The 19,925-nt window shown below is 39.2% G+C and overlaps 1 protein-coding gene across 2 annotated transcripts; it reads left to right on the forward strand.

The window, feature by feature from the left end:
- Nucleotides 1–1,147: 1,147 nt before the first annotated feature.
- On the forward strand, nucleotides 1,148–19,213 carry LOC122660903 (polyadenylate-binding protein 2-like). 2 transcript variants are annotated; one of them, XM_043856155.1, is made up of 9 exons: nucleotides 1,148–1,902; nucleotides 13,082–13,200; nucleotides 13,305–13,961; nucleotides 14,070–14,147; nucleotides 14,232–14,321; nucleotides 15,285–15,422; nucleotides 18,228–18,407; nucleotides 18,484–18,690; nucleotides 18,778–19,213. In XM_043856155.1, exons 1-9 carry the CDS (start codon nucleotides 1,653–1,655, stop codon nucleotides 19,021–19,023), a joined length of 1,965 nt encoding a protein of 654 aa, XP_043712090.1. In that variant the 5' UTR covers nucleotides 1,148–1,652; the 3' UTR covers nucleotides 19,024–19,213. The 2 variants fall into 2 exon arrangements, with proteins under 2 accessions (XP_043712090.1, XP_043712091.1); XM_043856156.1 differs by lacking the exon at nucleotides 15,285–15,422.
- The last annotated feature ends 712 nt before the right edge of the window (nucleotides 19,214–19,925 follow it).

The following is a 19,925-nucleotide window of genomic DNA, read 5'->3' on the forward strand; positions in this document are numbered from 1 at the left end:
CCGTCCGCACAAGCTCGCCAGAGAAAGCTTTTGATCTTCAGTAAGGTGAAGCAAAACCATATTTTCTTCCAAACAGTGTCAGGGACATTTCGACATCCGCTATGGTTGGATGAATATGTTGCATAAGAGTTTTGATATCTTCCATATTTGTAAGGACATGACGTGCAGATGTAACAAAGTAAATACCATTCTTAAACATGAAAATAAGGTTTTCAAAAAGACAAGTTGGATGAGTTTGATGGTTGCCACATCCTCGAGGTGGAGGAGATCATGAAGTCTGTCCAACCGCCAAACTCGATTTTGCTGATCGATAAGATCCGAAACAAAAAATGTATCTATGATCTTTGAAATTTGGATGTTGGATCTTCAAAGTAGGGGAGGAGGGAAGCCAACAATCTTTCCAAATACGAATATTATCTCTCATGCCAACAATCCACAACAACTTCACTTGAAGAACTTTATTACCTTCAATGAGACTACGTCAGACCAATGATAGGTTTGAGCCAACGAGGGCATTGAGAAAATCAGAATTTAGAAAATAAATTTGCTTCATAAGTTGGCCCCAATATAAAATAGGATCTCTCCAAAATCTCCACGCAAACTTTCCAAGTAATACTCTATTATGAGTGAAAGGGTCACGAAAACTCAAACCCCCTTTTTTCTTCTCACAAAACACTCGATCAATCCATTGTTTTTCAAAACCGAAATGAGTGAGAAATTTCCTTAAAGAAACCGAAATCTTGTCTAACATATATATGCTTTGTTCATGTCAAGTCCAAGAGAAATAAAGTCATATTTATCATAAGGGAGTAGTTGTAAATGGATAAGATAGCAAGTTGCCAACTAAGAGAATTGGATAGAGTCATCTGGTCATTTTCCCTTTGAATCTATAGATAGATTGAAAATCACCACAAATTGAGCGTAATGTTGTGACGGCAACAAATCCTAAAAATTTATCTGAAAATGATGTTGCAGAGAGAATATTCCCTACATAATCATTTAGTTAAACTCCAGCCCTTGATGCTGCGTCAAGGTAGGGCCATGTTGAGATCAAGCGGTAGATTTTCGCTTACGTAAATTAAGTTAGGGTTCGGAGTTGGCGATACTTTGCACCTTCAGTATTTAAACCCTTACGGTTCCAACACAGGCGTTGCGGTGCAGTTTTGGGCTGCCCTCCTCAAACTATCCCTCTCTCCTTCCATCGTCTTCGTCTTCGTTTGTTTTGCAGTTCGGATCTCCGACCATTTACCCTCTATGTCCTTCCCTCTCCTCTTCAATTAGTATTCATTTTTGAAAAAAAGTTTCAAAAAAAAAAGAGAAAAACCAGAAAAGGAATTTTCCAGCAAAACCCTTTCAGTATTTTGTCTCTACAGAGAGAGAGGGAGAGAGATTTTTAGTTCGAATTCATCGCCCCTGTTCTCTACGGTCATTCGTCGAGCAACTAGTGTGGCTTTCTTTTTGATATCAGTTTAGAAGCGAGGCAGAGAGTAGTATTTGATATTTCTCTCTTTTTTTTTTCCTCTTAGGGTTTGTTTCAATAACAAGAGGAGAGGGAAGAAAAAAAGAAAAAAAAGCAAAAATTCAGAAAAAAAGAAGTGCAAAAAAGGAAGTCGGTGAGGTTTAGGATCGATTAAGGGTTTTTCTTTGTGGAAATGGCACAGGTTCAAGTTCAGCCTCAAGCTCCTCCTTCTTCTGGCCCTAATGCAGCGGGCAACACTGGGGCTAACTCATTTCTGTCGACGTCTCTATATGTGGGAGACCTTGAATTGAACGTGACGGACTCGCAGCTTTACGATCTGTTCAGCCAGCTTGGTCCGGTAGTGTCGGTTCGTGTTTGCAGGGATTTGAGCACCCGGCGGTCCCTTGGGTACGCATATGTTAACTACGGCAGTACTCAAGATGGTTAGTCGTCTTCTAAATTTGATTTCTTTGTGTTTCAGTATCGTTTCTGTAATGGATCTTATGTTATATCCCCGTTTGGGCTTCCATTCCTTTTTAGTTTCACTGAAATGATTTGACCTTATCGTCATGCATACCATTCTTGTGCTCTAGCTTAGCTATGGTTCTTATTTTTATTGTATGCTGTTGAGCTTCGTGTATTTTGGCGTACAATTTGCGATATTGATAGACTATTGAATTGGAAATTTGAGTTCTCCGTTTGTTTGGAGTGGTTAACAAAACTCTTAGGTCTACAGAAATCTACCCCAAAGCCTTCATTGCCTATTTGTTTCTCATTAATAATTTGACCAGATTACGGTTTTACCTGCTCCTTCCCCCCTTTGGGATCATGTATCCTTTATTAGATGTCCATCAATTTTATGTGTGAACTCTTCTGAACTGCGCTTGATCTCAACTAAAGGAGGTCGACTACTTAAACTCATTCTGTATTATGAACTGTAGTCGAATAAAATATTTTGGTGACAAATGTTTATCCTGTCAAAGATTCTAGGATGGCACATGCGATCTTTTGTCTAACTGGCCAGTTTCAGACATTCCTGAATTAACATCTTGGTGTATTTGGTCATGCTATCCTTGGGTGTTTAATAATTTTCTGTAATGAACTAACTACAGTTGGATTATCAGGAACACATGTATTTGTCGTTGCACTTATTTTCCAATGAGCACTCATGTATGATTATTGTTCCTGAAACTTCTTAGACATCAGGAAATTCAATTTATGATTTAGAGTGTGGGGTCCATCCGACCCACTTTAATTTTTTTGTTCCATTTCATTGTATCATATTACTGCCATTAACTATCTGGTAAGTAGCATTCAATTGCAACGTGAAAATTTCCTCATACTTTTAGAGTTCAACTTCTAGTTTTATTAGAGATGTTACTTCTGAAATGGTTTTATTGGAGTCTGATTGTGATGTAGATAATTCACATAAATGGGCTTATTTATTATTTATTCATTGGGTTTGGTTATGTATGTGTTGGGCCTTTGATCCCATGTGTTTTCAGTGTAATGGACCATTTTAATGGGTCTATAATATGGGTAGAGACTAGGCATATGGGATTAGTTAAGTGTGTTAAATTTTTTATGTTAATTGTTAGTAAGTGTTTTAGTTAGGTTGGATTTGAATTTTACAAGTCCATTCCTGTTTTGAGTCAGTTTCATAGTCAATTTATGTTAACTTATTAGTTAAGGATAAGTGTTAGGTTTTTTTCTTTTTAGTGTTTGAGTCTTCTATAAAAGTTTAAGGGGGACCAACATTGTACACGGTGATGAATAAAGTGTGGCTTTTGCTTTTGGTTCTGTGGTGATCCGGAATTCTCCTTCTTGTGGTGATTCAACAGGTGGATTGGTGGTGAATCCAATCAACACCTTGTAATGCAGATCCGGGGTTTGAAAACCCGAATTTGATCGCTTGTGGGCCCACTTGAATAATGCACAGCTCAAATAATCAAAGTGGATGCAGAATTGTAAATAATGGGACTCAAGCTAATAAAGAAAGCTGAGAATGAATAATGTGTATGATGGGCAAAGGGCAAACTTGCAAGTAAAATAAAAGTATGGGACATGAGGGAATAAACGGTAAAAGAAGGGGTAATTATGGAAAGTAGGGTGAGAATCTAATGATGGCTAAAAGGTAAACAACTCCAAAGTAACCTAAACTATCGTGAAAAGAGAGAAGGAAAACCAAACAAAAATAATAAAGAAAAAGGTTTATAGAATCGTGGGATGAGGGAGTCTTCTTCAATCTTTGGCAAACAGGGGCTGTAGAAAGCCTCAGATCCAGACCTAATTTGAATGGAAGATCTCAATCGATAGGGCTCCTTTCAACCTGAAATTCCAGGTAAAGTTTCGGAACATTCATGCCTCTTCAAATCATCCAACGACAGGCCCAAACAGTACAGGGAAAAGAGGGTTTAAAACCCGCAACTATTCCTGGCGATAATCACAGGTTCAGATCTGATTTCCCTATGGAACTCATAAACCAGGTGATCTTTCAGCCCTAGATTCAATAGTCTGAATCGTCCTAGGGTGTATGACTACTACACCAATTCTCAAATCCATCCAAAGATAAAGGTATAAGAGAGATCGATGAAATCATCTATGTGCTGTACTATCGTTAGTTGCAGAAAAATAGGTGAAGCTGGAAGGGAACAGCAGCAAAGAAGTAGAAGAGGGATAAGAAATAAAGAGGGAAGAGGGGAAGATAGTAAAGGGTAAAAGAGTTAGAAAATATCAGAGGAGAGAGAGGTCACACGACCTGCTTTGTACCAATATGATAACAAAACTCAAAACTTTCATTCATCCTCAAATCTGCCCAACGAATTGGGTTACAAGCATGTTTATATAAAAAGAAATTAAGTTGCCTAATTGAAATCTATTTCCTAATTACCTCCTAAAACGCAGACTAACTAAATAGAAACATGATAAACTCAAATTGGTAATTTCCTAATTGCTACTCTAAATAAAAAATTACATATATTCCTCAAATAAGATAATTCCTAAATATCCTACTGAACCTATAAACCCATGCACCCGGTTCATCTTTACATGGATACCCAAATGGGTTTGGGTCTGTCCAAGGCAGTGCACCTGCATCACCTTGCGGTGGGAAGCCCATGTGCTATTGCTCTTATACTAGTCTTATTAAGGTATTGTCCTATTTATTCTCTTCTTTCATTACTGAAGTTCTTTCCTTCAAAATCTGGTGTTTCAAAATTCTTGCAATCCAATTCATACTGTCCCTGCTAGTCTTCAGTCCTACCTTCACTAGGATTGCCGGATTTTTGATGTTCTGTATTGCTGATTTCACTTCTGGTTTCATAATAGTCAATCGACAGTACCCTCTTTCCTAATCTGTTTTCAATTATTTATTCTGTTGAGTATATGATACAGTCCTGCTTTGAATAGGATTGAGCTTTGTAGTCTTAAAAGCTTAAAAGAGATATAGGCATTCTACTGTCCTGATAAATCTGAAATTGATATCATAGATTGGGTTTCTGTTGGCCATCACAAATCTGTGATCTGAATAGTCATGTTTTCTGGTTTGACTGATTTGACTAATCCTAGTCCCACTAAGAGTTGACTATACCTTCAAACCTACCTGTTGGGTTGAGCTTAGATTTTCAGCAAGGTTCATACCCTCTGAAAGGAGAATGCGACCAGGCTTTTAGGCTGATCTTATCAGTTGATCTGGCTCTGTGTGTTCTATTACTGGAATTTATCTCTCTGTGTCGATTCTGTTTTAGTACCAGTTTAATATTTAAATCAGAATTACATTAGATTGAGGAGATAAAGCAGTTTTGCTTATGATGCATATGGTGTCAAGGTGAACCAGATGCAGAATGTGACTCAAGTGTATAGAATCAGGTCCATATTGGTTAGAGGAAGAGCTGAATGTGATACAGTGTAATTCATTATGAATCAATGTGAGGAGGAGAACTAAAGTTTCAGTTAAGTCTTTATGGATTTGAACATCATGGGATGACTTGATGTTCTTATTCATGGTTTGGTTGTCTATTTTTTTGTTTTATCTTCAGCTATTCTCTTTCTTTGGTTTTGCTGTTCTCTTCTTTTCTCCATTAATTACATTTGTTCAAGTGCTATTATTCTCTTTCTTTTTTCCATTAATTACATCTGTTTAAGTGCTATTATTCTATTTCTGCATCACTGTTGTTGGATATTCCACTCAAATGTATGTCCATGAATGTTTATTGTATGGCTGCCACTTAGAAAGCGTTGGTGGCTTAATGTGTAGTGTATTATGGGGAGAACAAGACTTGCCTGGGCCTTTAATCCATTGTTTCTTTCTTGTGCTCTTATTAGGCATGTTGTTAAGTCACGATATAATGTTTGGGAACCCCCATGAAAGGTGGAAATGCCCCCTTGTTGATGCTTCCGCGCTCGCTCACAGTGGCTTATGCATATGCAGGGGCCACACTCCCCCACAGAGAACTCTTCCCCATAATGTTTTTACAAACTATTTCCTTTCCAAGTATGTTGTTTGGAGCAATGGATCTGCATTTAATCTGTTCTATCGTCAGATGCTTTGGATTGGCTTTTGACCATCTAGCATTTTCTGGCTATGGAATGAGGAATTGGTCCATCTTCTTTTGCTTCTTTGCATTGTTTTCTATTGATTTTTGGATTGATCTCCTAAAGTTGTCGGTGTTAGCTGAGTTATCTCCGATATTGTTATTTAATGTCACAGAAGCACTTATACAAAAGAACTATCTTTCTGGATTTTGATTCTGGTGTGGTATCCCGTGTCAATACGATCATCCTTGATTCGTTACCATTACATTTGGAGTAGTAATGTTTCATGCTTCATTACATTATTTCGTTAATGGTTTTAGAACATTGGCTGACAAGCTTAATTCTCCTTGTTGATATTTTGCTTGGGGGGGGGGCTGATGCAGTTAAATCACCTAATTGGGCTTATTGTAGTGGAAATAAGCTTTTTGGTTGGGTTATGTATGTGTTCGGTCTTTGATCATATGTGTTTTCATTGTACAACAACTCAGCCTTAACCCAACGAATTGTTTTCATTGTAATGGGGCATTTTAATGGGCCTATAATATGGGTAGAGGCTAGGCATACATGATTAGTTAAATACGTGTCTTTATTTCTTCATTTTAATTGTTATTAAGTGTTTTAGTTAGGATGGATTAGGATTCTTCTATAAGTGCAGGTTTGAGGTCTTGATAGCTAGGCTGGTTTTGGTCAGCCAAAAAACCAAGTTGTCTCGGTAACCATAGTTGTCAAGGGGTCTAGGCGCCTTGGTTGACTAGGACGCCTTGTTGGTTTCCCCTTGATTTTGGACCCTCTCCAACGCCTTGGGTTGCCTAGACGCCGTGACAACTATGTTGGTAACTCGACGAACTCTTGGCCTAATTGGTGCATTTTTTATGTCAAATTTCTGACCCTTGCCATATGTTTGTAGCGAGGATTCTTTGTAATCGATCAGGGAGAGGTGTGAGGACGAGCGGCTGTAACCCTATTCTCCATCGATAGTGAATAGATCTCATCTCACCAAGGACATAGGAAATCCTCCCGAACCACGTAAATCCTTCTATGCATTGTGATTGATTGGTTGCGATTTCCATTCGTTTTAGGTTCTCATTTTCTACAATTTATTGTAAGCACACAAATGTTCTTAGGGAGTTTTGTTTTTACTGCTATTTGGGATTTTACTTGATGAGATCAGAGTAACTTCTAACTTTGTGCATCTTATATAAAGCCAAAACGCACTTCTGTCAATTGGTTATTCTGTAACTGATTTTCTTTTTTCGCTTACTTGATGAAGTTTGGGGTCAAAAGATGTGAAAATAGTCAAATAATTGGTTGAACTTGGTTTTGCTTTATGTTTTGATGTCATATACTTGATGTTAGTCCTATGTTTGTGGCATTTCATGCTCCCTTTTACTTTTGTGATGAATTTATATTTTTATTTATGCCCATTTGCCTAGATGTGCATATAACCATGCAAATCTATGTCGGTGGTCGGCGTGACTTGACGAGCGAACGGTAAGGTTCTATGAATGTTTAACCATATCCGGTGTTAAAAAGCCTCAAAAACCCGTGCGGAGTCCTAGGGTTACCCCGTGGTAAAGTTGGACAAGGTCTAGGGCGTGTTTACAAGTGAAACAACATCTCAGGTTGATGAGGCAGTCAACCGGGACATCAACCTGAGATGACAGCGTTTTAAAAATTGAAAATAGTTATTCTCTGGTTGATGAACCAGTCAACTGGGACACCAACCTGAGATGGCAGCGTTTTAAAAATTGAAGTAGCATTCTTTGGTTGATGGCCCAGTCGACTAGGACATCGACCAGAGATGCACAACAGCCCAAAAATCGCAAGAAAACAGAATTTTAATGGGGTTTTGGGCCGGATTTTTCCCAAATTGTTCGGGGGATATTGTTTACGCGTCCAATTTCATGATGTGGACCCATCTTATGATTTAATTACAGGGGGAGATAGGGTTCTAAGGTTGGGTATAACTATGGATGTAGTTCTTGTTTCAAATTGGCATAACAACCATCTATGGCTGAAACAAGAATCCAGTGCCTTAAATCAAACATCAAAGATGTTAATAGGTTAGAAATAAGGCAAACATAGGGTTAGGGTGTCAGTTGGGCTTTATCTTCATAGTAGGATGAAACCTACCATGGATTTCATCCAAACAAACAAAGGATTAGGTTATGGAGCATGGTTTAACAAGGATGAAGAGGAACTCAAACTAGGAAGGAGGATTGATAAGAGGATGAACTGATCTTACCTGTTTAGAGCCTTAGATCTTCTTCTCCTTCTTTTCTTCTCTTTTTTCTCCTCTCTCAATCACAAGGTACTAATACTCGGGTCTCGGTACCAACTCGACTCTTGGGAAAACCGAGACGAGTCGAGATCTCGCCGAGATCTCTCTGAGTTGGTGTAATTTTTTTTTTTCAACTTGAGGCCTCTACTTTGGTCAACCCGAGATCTGAGATCTCGCCGAGATATGTCGAGTTTTGTCCAATCAGGTAAGGTATTTAAGTGGTTGGTGGATTAAAATAATGGGTCGAAACCGAGATCCAACCGAGATCTGAGATCTCGCCGAGATATTGCACTTTTGAGACTCGTAGGCAGTCTCGTCTCGGCTTTTCCAAAAATTGAGATCTCGCGAGTTCTCGAACTATGCTCAATCAGCCTTTCTTCCTTTTCTTCTTCTCCTTCTCTTCTTTTCCTTTCTCTTCTTTTCAAATGGTTAGAATAGGAGATAAGAATAAAGTTTAGATTAGTTTTACTTTTATTAAATAATCATTATGTTAGTCAGTCGGCTAATAGGTTAGATAAAGCTTAATTATTTTAAGTTTTTCTTCTTCTTTTAGTCGGTTAGTGGGGGGTGTTAATGGAACTTAGTGTTTTTCTTTAATTGATTAGATTAGTATAGAAGCTTGTAGTGGATAAGTTTAATTGTTTCCTTTGTTAAACTAATCTAAGTCGGTTTGTAAATTGATAGGTGTCATGGAAGTTTTTGTTAGGTGTCATTAACCTAATACTCGCATAATCCAAAATTCAATTTGTTTTTGATAGGTGTCATTAACCTAATACTCACATAATTCAAAATTCAATTCTAATTTCCAAATGTCTTTTTGTAAGATTTGGTTTGTTTAAACAAATAGCCGACCCCTGAGCGGGTAATTGGATTTTGTGGGCCCCATGGGTCTTAGAATGTTGGGGAAAACATTCCAATTCAGTATTCGGGTATGGCGGCGAGATCCCCGACTCAAAACACCGGGTTTCGCGCCTCCAGAGCAAAATCCACGATGGTACGATTCTTTGATTAATGTAGCAATCAACTAGTACATCAACCTGAGAATTCAATTTTTGTTTTCTCTGTGTCGGAACGTATAAAAGTCGATGCGTTTCGTATGCGAACCCATACAGACATATTTATAATACAAAAAACACCTAATACAAGATTAGGGTCTCTTACCACGAGTTGTACATCTGTGTGTGGATCCCACAACCGCACGGGGGAGGTATGTCATTTTGTCGACAAGCGGCGGGTTACCATCGGGATTCCTTCTTTATCTTCTACCCTTTCGAACATCAAACCAATACTCCATCACGTGCACGGTGCTATGACCTCGGGTTCCGGATCTACATTCGGATTCGAGTTAGGGTTCGGATCAAACACTGCCATCTAATGGTTAACGAGCGAACGGTAAGTGGTTTAAATTTAACAAAAAGAGTCATACCAATACGGGACTTCCTTGGGTGACGAAAAGATAAAGGAGGTCAAGTTATCCTCACCTATACGGATTCCCGGATATGTTAAATTTCGAGGACGAAATTGTTGTAAGGTGGGGAGAATGTTACGGCCTGACATATTTTGATCCGAACCCTAACCCGAATCCGAATGTAGATCTGGAACCCGAGGTCATAGCACCGTGCACGTGATGGAGTATTGGTTTGATGTTCGAACGGGTAGAAGATAAAGAAGGAATCCCGGTGGTAACCCGCCGCTCTTTGGCAAAATGACAGATACCTCCCTCGTGCGGTTGTGGGATCCACACACAGATGTACAACTCGTGGTAAGGGACCCTAACCTCATATTAGGTGTTTTTGGTGTTATAAGTATGTCCGTGTGGGTTTGCATACGAAACGCATAGACTTTTAGACGTTCCGACACGGAGAAAACAAAAACTGAATTCTTAGTTTGATGTACTAGTTGATTGCTGCATCAACCAGAGAATCGTACCATCGCGGATTTTGCTCTAGAGGCGCGGAGCCCAGTGTTTTGAGTCGGGGATCTCGCTGTTGCACCCCGAATACTGAATTGGAATGTTTTCCCTAACATTCTAGGACCCATGGGGCCCACAAAATCCAATTAATTGCACAAGGGTTGACTATTTGTTTAAATAAACCAAATCTTACAAAAAGACAAATTTGGAAATTAGAATTGAATTTTGGATTATGTGAGTATTAGGTTAATGACACCTATTAAAAACAAATTGAATTTTGGATTATGTGAGTATTAGGTTAATGACACCTAACAAAAACTTACATGACACCTATCAATTTACAAACCGACTTAGATTAGTTTAACAAAGGAAACAATTAAACTTAGCCACTACAAGCTTCTATACTAACCTAATCAATTAAAGAAAAACACTAAGTTTCATTAACATCCCCCACTAACCGACTAAAAGAAGGAGAAGAAGAAAAACTTAAAATAATTAAGCTTTATCTAACCTATTAGCCGACTAACTAACATAATGATTATTTAATAAAATTAAAACTAATCTAAACTTTATTCTTATCCCCTATTCTAACCGTTTGAAAAGAAGAGAAAGGAAAAGAAGAGAAGGAGAAGAAGAAAAGGAAGAAAGGCCGATTGAGAGAGGAGAGAAAAGAGAAGAAAAGAAGGAGAAGAAGATCCAAGGCTCTAAATAGGTAAGATCAGTTCATCCTCTTATCAATCCTCCTTCCTAGTTTGAGTTCCTCTTAATTCTTGTTAAACCATGTTCCATAACTTAATCCTTTGTTTGTTTGGATGAAATCCATGGTAGGATACTATGAAGATAAAGCCCAACAGAAACCCTAACCCTATGTTTGCCTTATTTCTAACCTATTAACATCTTTGATGTTTGATTTAAGGCACTGGATTCTTGTTTCAGCCATAGATGGTTGTTATACCAATTTGAAGCAAGAATAGTTGTACCCAACCTTAGAACCCTATCTTCCCCTGTAATTAAATCATAAGATGGGTCCACATCATGGAATTGGATGCGTAAACAATATCCCCCGAACAATTTGGGGAAAATCCGGCCCAAAACCCCATTAAAATTCTGTTTTCTTGTGATTTTTGGGCTGCTGTGCATCTCTGATTGATATCCTAGTCGACTGGGTCATCAACCAGAGAATGCTACTTCAATTTTTAAAACGCTGCCATCTCAGGTTGGTGTACCAGTTGACTGGTTTATCAACCAGAGAATAACTATTTCCAATTTTTAAAATGCTGCCATCCTAAGGTGATGTCCCGGTTGACTGCCTCATCAACCTGAGATGTTGTTTCACTTATAAACACGCCCTAGACCTTGTCCAACTTTACCACGGGGTAACCCTAGGACTCCGCACGGGTTTTCGACGCTTTTTAACACCGGATATGGTTAAACATTCGTAGGACCTTACCGTTCGCTCGTCAAGTCGCGCTGACCACCGACACCAAACAAAACCCAACATCACTGTCTCGATAATAACAAGGTGAGTGGGGATAGACAATTGATTTCTTTTTGGGAATGTTTATTTCATTTAGTTATTTTGTTAGGTGTCATGCATATGAATGAGAAATTGTTCTTATGTATCGTTTGAAACTGTTCTATTCATTTATTCTTGTTTATAACATATGGATTATAGAATTGTGAATGGATATGGATGTGATGGTGGAATGAGAATCTCTGCCATGTTAGAATAGATGCCGTAGTCGGCTTGGAAGTAAGAGGTATGGTGTGCCGTAGTATGGGATGCGGGAGCACTGTACACCTTGTATTATCCCATTTAGATTGCACATGGCTAGGAATGTCACTCCCTGATGCTACAACCCTTACCAACAGGGGTCTGCGTGTTGGATAGTCCTCCCTGGGGAAACCAGCGTTACCAACGGAGGTATTGGGAACGGCGATTTCCGACTGAGGACCGGAACTGTGGTAGAGGACTAAATCTCGGGGGTTTGCTGGGTAAACCAGCATTACCAATGGAGGTACTGGAACCGGCGATGTCCGATTGAGGATCGGGAAGCCAGCTTTACCAACGGAGGTACTGGGACCGGTGATGTCATCGAGGACCGGGACCGGCAGGCTCCCAGTGCAACTCGGGTTTGACATCCCCAACGGAGGGGATGCTACCTAAGGTGTTGCTGTAGCACAAGCTTAGAGACTTGGGCATTATTGTTAGGTGGAATTAAGATTAAAATTGAATCTCATGCACATAGGATTTTGCTTGTGAATGTTTGCGTGGTTTATCTTTACTTGCTGGGCTCAATGGAGCTCATCCCCGTGGATATCCTTTTTTTTAGATGATCATGCAGGTGGAGGTGACTGTGTCGGGGGGGATTTCTTTGAGCCGAGAGATGAGGGAAGAGATGACTATGCTGATTTGGACACTGAGGGGCATGGTCCCGATTGTGCGTGTGATTACTGTGTCCTTTCTTAAATGATGCAATAGACTGAGAACTCATACTTTTGTGACCTTCTAACTATTCATTTGGTGGGTGAAACCATTGTATATATTTGAATAGTTAGTTTTGGGCCATGTGGGTTGGTTTCGTGATAACTCAGGGAGTGAATGACTTAATTATGAATGATGTAAATATTACTTTTGTAAATCTTAACTCTTGCGCATTCTGATCGATATATTATGCTCTCCTTTAATATCGTCTATGCTTGTGGTGTGTTTATACTGCATCTGGATCCTGGTGGTTCTAAGTTTCTTAGTTACACCCTGATCTTGGAGGTGGCATCACTTGAAAGAAAGAGGATGTGTCTTGTTTTTTCCTTCCTAAATTTAACATGACAAGTACTTTACCCAGTCATGTCTTACTTTTTGATTTCTCACTTTTGTGGTCAACATTGGTGACAGCGGCAAGGGCATTGGATGTACTTAACTTCACTCCTCTTAATGGAAAGGCCATTCGCATAATGTATTCTCACCGTGACCCTAGTATCCGTAAAAGTGGGACAGCTAATATATTCATTAAGGTATTTGGCTTTTCTGGATTTGTTGAGAATATCTCATCTGCTACATACACATTTTGAGTTACATTTATTTATGTTCTAACTTTTTATTGGCTGCATTTTGGCAGAACCTAGACAGGGCAATTGACAACAAGGCACTGCAGGATACCTTTTCTGTGTTTGGGAACATTTTGTCTTGCAAGATAGCAACAGATCCTTCTGGCCAGTCAAAAGGCTATGGATTTGTTCAGTTTGATAGTGAGGAAGCGGCCCAAAATGCCATAGACAAACTTAATGGCATGCTGATGAATGATAAACAAGTTTATGTTGGACCCTTTCTTCGTAAGCAGGAGAGAGAATCTGCTATGACCAAGACAAAATTCAACAATGTTTATGTAAAGAATCTCTCAGAGACAACAACTGAAGAAGATCTGAAGAAAAGTTTTGGTGAATATGGACCAATAACTAGTGTGGTGGTAATGAGGGATGCAGATGGAAAATCCAAGTGTTTTGGATTTGTCAACTTTGAGAATGCAGATGATGCTGCTGAAGCTGTTGAGAGTCTTAATGGGAAGAAGTTTGATGAGAAGGAATGGTATGTTGGGAAGGCACAGAAGAAATCTGAAAGAGAACAAGAACTGAAAGGGCGATTTGATCAGAGTGTGAAGGAGGCTGTAGATAAATATCAAGGGGTGAACTTATATGTGAAGAACTTAGATGATAGCATTGGTGATGATAAGCTGAAGGAGCTGTTCTCGGATTTTGGTACAATTACGTCATGCAAGGTCTGTTGTAGTAAAGTCATTGGGAAGAAATGACCATCGAATCTATGTATGCTTATCACTTTGTGTGGGGCGGTTACTGAATTTTCATTTTGATTGAAATCCTGACAGGTTATGCGAGATCCTAATGGAATAAGTAGAGGTTCTGGATTTGTTGCTTTCTCTACTCCTGAAGAAGCATCACGAGCTGTAAGTTGTTTTCTTTGTTGTAGATTTAATAATCTGAAGATAATGTCGGACATGATTAGATGGATATTCTTTTCTCTTGTTTAGCTTGCTGAAATGAATGGCAAAATGCTTGTAAGCAAACCTCTCTATGTCGCGCTTGCACAGAGGAAGGAAGATAGACGGGCAAGATTGCAGGTAAATATGTGGAACGATTCCATTTATTTGTCGATTTTTCTGTACACGGAAATCTATGGGGTCATCAGATGTTTTATAGTATTAATATTCCCCCTTCTATTCATGGTGCCATTAGGACATGCCAGTATTTTCTTGATTCTAGTTGCTCTATTATGTCCTCGAGCACTATCTTTAAAAAGTTGTTATGGTGGCGGACTGCCAACTTCGTCGTTCTACTTGTCTATGAAAGAACTTAGAATAAGGGCCTTAATTAATTTGCTGGAGTATTTTGCTTCAATTTTGACGTGCAAATTATGTTGTGGATGGGAAAGAATCATGATATTGCCCTAATCTGTCGTGTCTACTCGTGTTACTAGTGGCAGAAGGTCTCTTGCACGACCCACATAGGAAGGCCTTCCTATATTGCCCACCTATCTTTTGCCATGTGGAAGGATGATGTTGTAATTCTGACCATTGGATAAGCAGGGCATGGTCTGGATTGGCACATGTTAAATTTCAAATCCTAGTTGAGTCATATCTATTGATATGCACCCATTTGATACTCCATTCAGCCTCCTGATGGTCCTGGATTTTTAAAGCATTATTTTTCTATTTGATTGATTTGTTTGGGCTGAAATTTGGTGGGTGAGCTTTTAGTGGGGCCTCGGGTTCTACATGTTCGTAGAATCTTCCCCAACCTGCTATGTGGCAGATATTTGTTCTGTACAAGTAGGCCTTCCTTCGCAGCCCATACAGGAAACAGATGCTCATCATAAATCCTATTTTCTTCATTTGGTAACCTGTCTTAATGTGATTGTTATGTTCTTATTACTTGTCTCATTGATCCTACGTGTAGATTGTCATGTACTTGACATGTTGTAATCTTATTCTGTTAATGGATCACGTGTAATTTGCTAGGAGCTGGGGGTATATATATTTATATACATGCTCTGGCTGGGATGATTGATACATTTGTTAATGTAGGCTCAATTTTCTCAAATGAGGCCTGTTGCGATGCCACCTTCTGTTGCTCCTCATGTGCCAATTTATCCTCCTGGTGGTCCTGGTATTGGACAACAAATATTTTATGGCCAGGGTCCCCCTGCTCTGATTCCTCCTCAGGTAAATTCCATGCAACTTTTTATTGGTTTGTTAACATGCTATTTTTGGTTACTCTAATGATTTCTCTAATTTCCAAACATTTTGTTGAAATTAATTTTTTCTCTGGCCACCGTTTATTGGATTGGTGAATATTTGTATAGAACCATTGATTTGCTGAAACTCATGTAAATGAAGGTCTGCTTGTGTTATAAACAGTTTGATTCATAAATTTTTTATTTCCTGATACACTTGATTGTAATGCAGGCACTGGGCTTAAGGATTTAAATAATTTTTTTTAGTAATTTTATGAAGAGGACATGGGAGCCATTGTGGATCTGTGATGAAGGATTAATTCCTTGGACCGGCCCAAACCCATTGGATAATCAATGTGAAATGAGCCGGGTCCAGTTGGGTTTTTGGGGTTTAATTGAATAGTTGATTATTTATTTATTTATTTTAGATTATGTTTATTGATTGGGTTAATCTTGTGTAATTTTTGTTTTAGTTGGCTAACTATTAAAAGAGTAAAGAGTCCAAATTAGAGTTCCTTTTTAGTTTTAGGATTAGGATTATTTGGGTTAGGAGTCTCTTATTCTATCTTTAAATATTCCTGTAATCAAGTTTATTTTTCAGATTTGAATGGCAGAATGTTTTGAGTTGTTTTGTTACCAGAGTGGTACGAACAATGGTTGTGACCATCTCTTCCCCCCTCCTTAGTGTGATATCTCTTTCTCTCTCTTCTTCTTTTCCTGTTTGTTTCCTGCAACTTCATCACTTTGTTCCTACTAATGATAAACCAGAACCGACAGAGGAGTCCATCGATTTGAAACCCACATTGGTTTGATTTCAAACTTAGGATGTGAGCACCTTCTCCCTGGGCGATGCAGATCATAGGTTTCCCTGCCCCATTTGACTTCCCTGTTGTGAGCACTAACCAGAAATCAGATCTGGTCTGAAGCCCTTCCGCTTGGAATTACTTATCAAGTTTGGGTTGTCTTCTTTTCTCTCCAATTGGACTGTCGAAGGTTAGCATTTAGAAGGGATCATCATCACTAACATCTTCCTTCAGTTTCTGGTCCATCGAAGCCTTCCCGAGAGCTCTCCTGCCATCACTCCTCTTTCCCTTGCTGCTATTCTGTTTCCAGAGGTAGGAGACGACCTCTCCAGCCCCCCTTTCCCACGATTCGTTTGAATCCGTTATTTTGTTTTCTTAGTTTCCTTTAATAGCCCTACCATTTATTCCTTATTCCCTCATATTCTTTTATTTTGTTTTGTTCCAAGTTTACCCTGTGGCCAAAATCTAAATAAACCCCTCTTATTTTCCTTCATTTAAAAGTGAAGTTCTGAAATTACAATTCTACCGTCCTATTATGCACTTCTGTTTATTTACAATTCTGCCATTGATTATATAAACTTCCATATATTTATGGATTTTGCCATCTATCCTTTTAGTTGAGCCTCTATTATTCGGGTGGGCCCATAAGTGATTCGAGCTGGGTTTTTCGAACCTCGGATCTGCATTAATCTGATGCTGAAAGTAACGTATTTAGCTTAGATTTGTTTTTTTTTTTTAAATACCGTTGGGCCTCTTTTTATCAAAGTTAGGTTTTCTAAGTTAGGAAGTTTCTGACTTAGGTAAAATCTTTCAATTAGATTAGTTAGGATGCTTAATCACCTGACTTAGTAATAGTAATTAGGATTAAAATATCAATCTTAATTAGTCTAATTTGGTGCATAAATTTCAATCAAAATAATAAAAATTTTCAAAAAAAATAAAAAAGATGTTTAATAACTTTAAGGGCGGAAGTTCTCTGTGCAGCAGCGCAGGCTGCGCCCAAACACATGGGTTGCCCATTCAGGGAGGCAGGGTAGTCATTTTGCCTACCCTCATGTGTCTGGGTGCAGCATGCGCTGCTGCATAGAGAACATTTGGCCCAACTTTAATTAGGTGCATAATATGTATAACACAAAACAGTATACAACAGAGTTTGGTTTAGGAAGTCTGGCTGTCGACTGTTGGCTGGGTGGTTGCAAGGTGCCTAACACCTTCCCAGCCCATAACTTGACACTTACCCAGAGATCTTAAGCAGATTTCCATCGAGTCATTGGAGTTAATATAGTGCCCCTTCTGCAAAGGAGGGGCACCATTCATGGGTCCTGGACCCCAAATCTAGGTGGCGACTCCAATTTCCCATTTTCTACTTCTCCCCCCTAGTCGAACCAGAGCGACTTTCGTCCGCTGCACCTACAGTTATGAAAAGCAGATTTTGTAATTGCACAAAAGCCCATGTCTTCGTACTTTGTTCCAGTCCTTCACCATCCCTTTATTACTTTCCATAAGTAACCCCCCATCTGAGAAGTTGATTCCAGCTTTGTCCTCACTCAGTTTCACTCTGTTGTCAGTTCTAAATTTCAAGTTAATTATGAACTGCCATTACATTCTCATTTTTGGAATCTATTTGATTGGGTGGGCCCATTAGCTACCCGGTACTAGGGATTTCGAACACGTGGTCACATCACTTTCTGAAGACATGCCATTATTAAATTAAGAGTAATAGTATAAGTTTTATACTGCTCTCAAGCGATAGGACCACATTTTTAATTTGCTCCCCTTGAATATAAATAAAATCCATGTTTATTCCCTTGTCACATTCTTATTTTATTGCTTTTTCCCATGTTTGCAAAAGTTTGATAGATTGCCATGTATGGCTTCTTTGCTTTTTCGAGCTGGAATTTTCCTGTAATTTATGGAACAGGTTGTGTTATTGGATTCTGGAATGGTCTTTAACTTGGGAAGGATTTTGCTGTTAATTTGCATTTGTTCAGCCTGGATTTGGATACCAGCAGCAACTTGTTCCTGGGATGAGGCCTGGTGGTGCTCCCATGGCAAATTTCTTTGTACCAATGGTTCAGCAAGGTCAGCAGGGTCAACGACCAGGGGGCAGGCGTGCAGGGGCTGGACCAGTGCAACAAAACCAACAGCCAGTGCCTCTGATGCAACAGCAGGTACAATTGCTGCATTTCATCTTTGTGTTTGTTAAATTTAGCAAATGATTTATTATTTCTGACTGTTCAATGGCAGATGCTTCCTAGGGGAGGACGTATGTACCGGTACCCGCCAGGTCGTAACATGCCTGATGTTCCCATGCCAGGGGTTGCTGGTGGCATGCTTTCTATGCCATATGATATGGGCGGCATGCCGTTGCGAGATTCTGCAATGTCTCAGCCTATTCCTATTAGTGCTTTGGCTTCTGCCCTTGCAAATTCATCACCTGAACAACAGAGAACGGTATGGTTTTGCTTTATGTTTGTGCAAATGAAGTTATGTTCAGGTATCCATAAATGATCCCCTTGGTTATTGCTAATGTTTGTATAGATGCTGGGTGAAAGTCTGTACCCGCTAGTTGATCAGCTAGAGCATGAAATGGCAGCTAAGGTTACAGGAATGCTTTTGGAGATGGACCAGACTGAGGTCTTGCACTTGCTGGAATCACCTGAAGCTCTGAAAGCAAAGGTTGCAGAGGCCATGGAGGTTCTGAGGAACGTTCAACAGCAGCAGCAGGCAAGCAGTCCAACTGACCAATTGGCTTCGCTGTCGCTGAATGACAACCTCATCTCCTGAGCGCATGCATGTGCATATGTTTGGGGTTTCACTTTAAACTTATTTGTGAGTACTGGATTTTAAACAATTTTAGGAGTGTTTCTGTTACACTGTTGATTCACTTCTATCGGGAGTAAACTGGATTTTTGTTTTAGGATCTTGAAATATGTTTTTATTTTTTGATGGAAGAAATATGCTGTTATTTATGTTTTGTGTTTGATATGATCTCTTTTTGGAGGCATGCATTTTTTAAGTATCTTCATAATATCAATGCTTCAAAAATCCTTTCCAACTTCATCTGTCCCATTTTCAAGGGGTTTATGACCCTTTCAGTGCATCATCAATATTATGGTCGTATGTGGTGTAGGAAAATTTGTTTGGAAATCTATAGTAGATATCTCTTATCTTATGGTAGCAATTCCATATGTGGTACCACGGTAGTGCCCCCAAAACCAAGATTAGGTCAATGATGCTGGAGGTTGTTGGCATTAAGTATATATTTAAGTTCATGTTTTTGATTATGCATCGTGGGTTTTAGCTTGGACAACTCTGTTGTCGTTTGAGTATCTTTAGTTCTTGGTTTTACCTGTTAGGATGGACAAGGTTTCAGAGTTTAAACTTTAAAGGATGGGCAATGATTGTCTGTGGATCCAAGTGAAGACTTCCAAGAGAGGTGACAAGGGGCATGAAGCCAATCACCAACTCTGGTAAATTGTCTTGCTGCTTATAAACATCCTTTCCCCCCTCTCTCTCTCTCTCTCTCTCTCTCTCAGTCCGTCTTGTTGTGTTTATTTATTTATTTTTAAGAGAAAAGAATGCTTTCAGAATGCGGCGTCCGGCTCCTGCGCGTAAACACAGGCCCCCACAATAATAAAATATTAGCAAATCGAGATCGGATTGGTATGGTCCCTAGATGACGAACG

Source organism: Telopea speciosissima, chromosome 5 (genome assembly GCF_018873765.1).
Source record: "Telopea speciosissima isolate NSW1024214 ecotype Mountain lineage chromosome 5, Tspe_v1, whole genome shotgun sequence".
Lineage (NCBI taxonomy): Eukaryota > Viridiplantae > Streptophyta > Magnoliopsida > Proteales > Proteaceae > Telopea > Telopea speciosissima.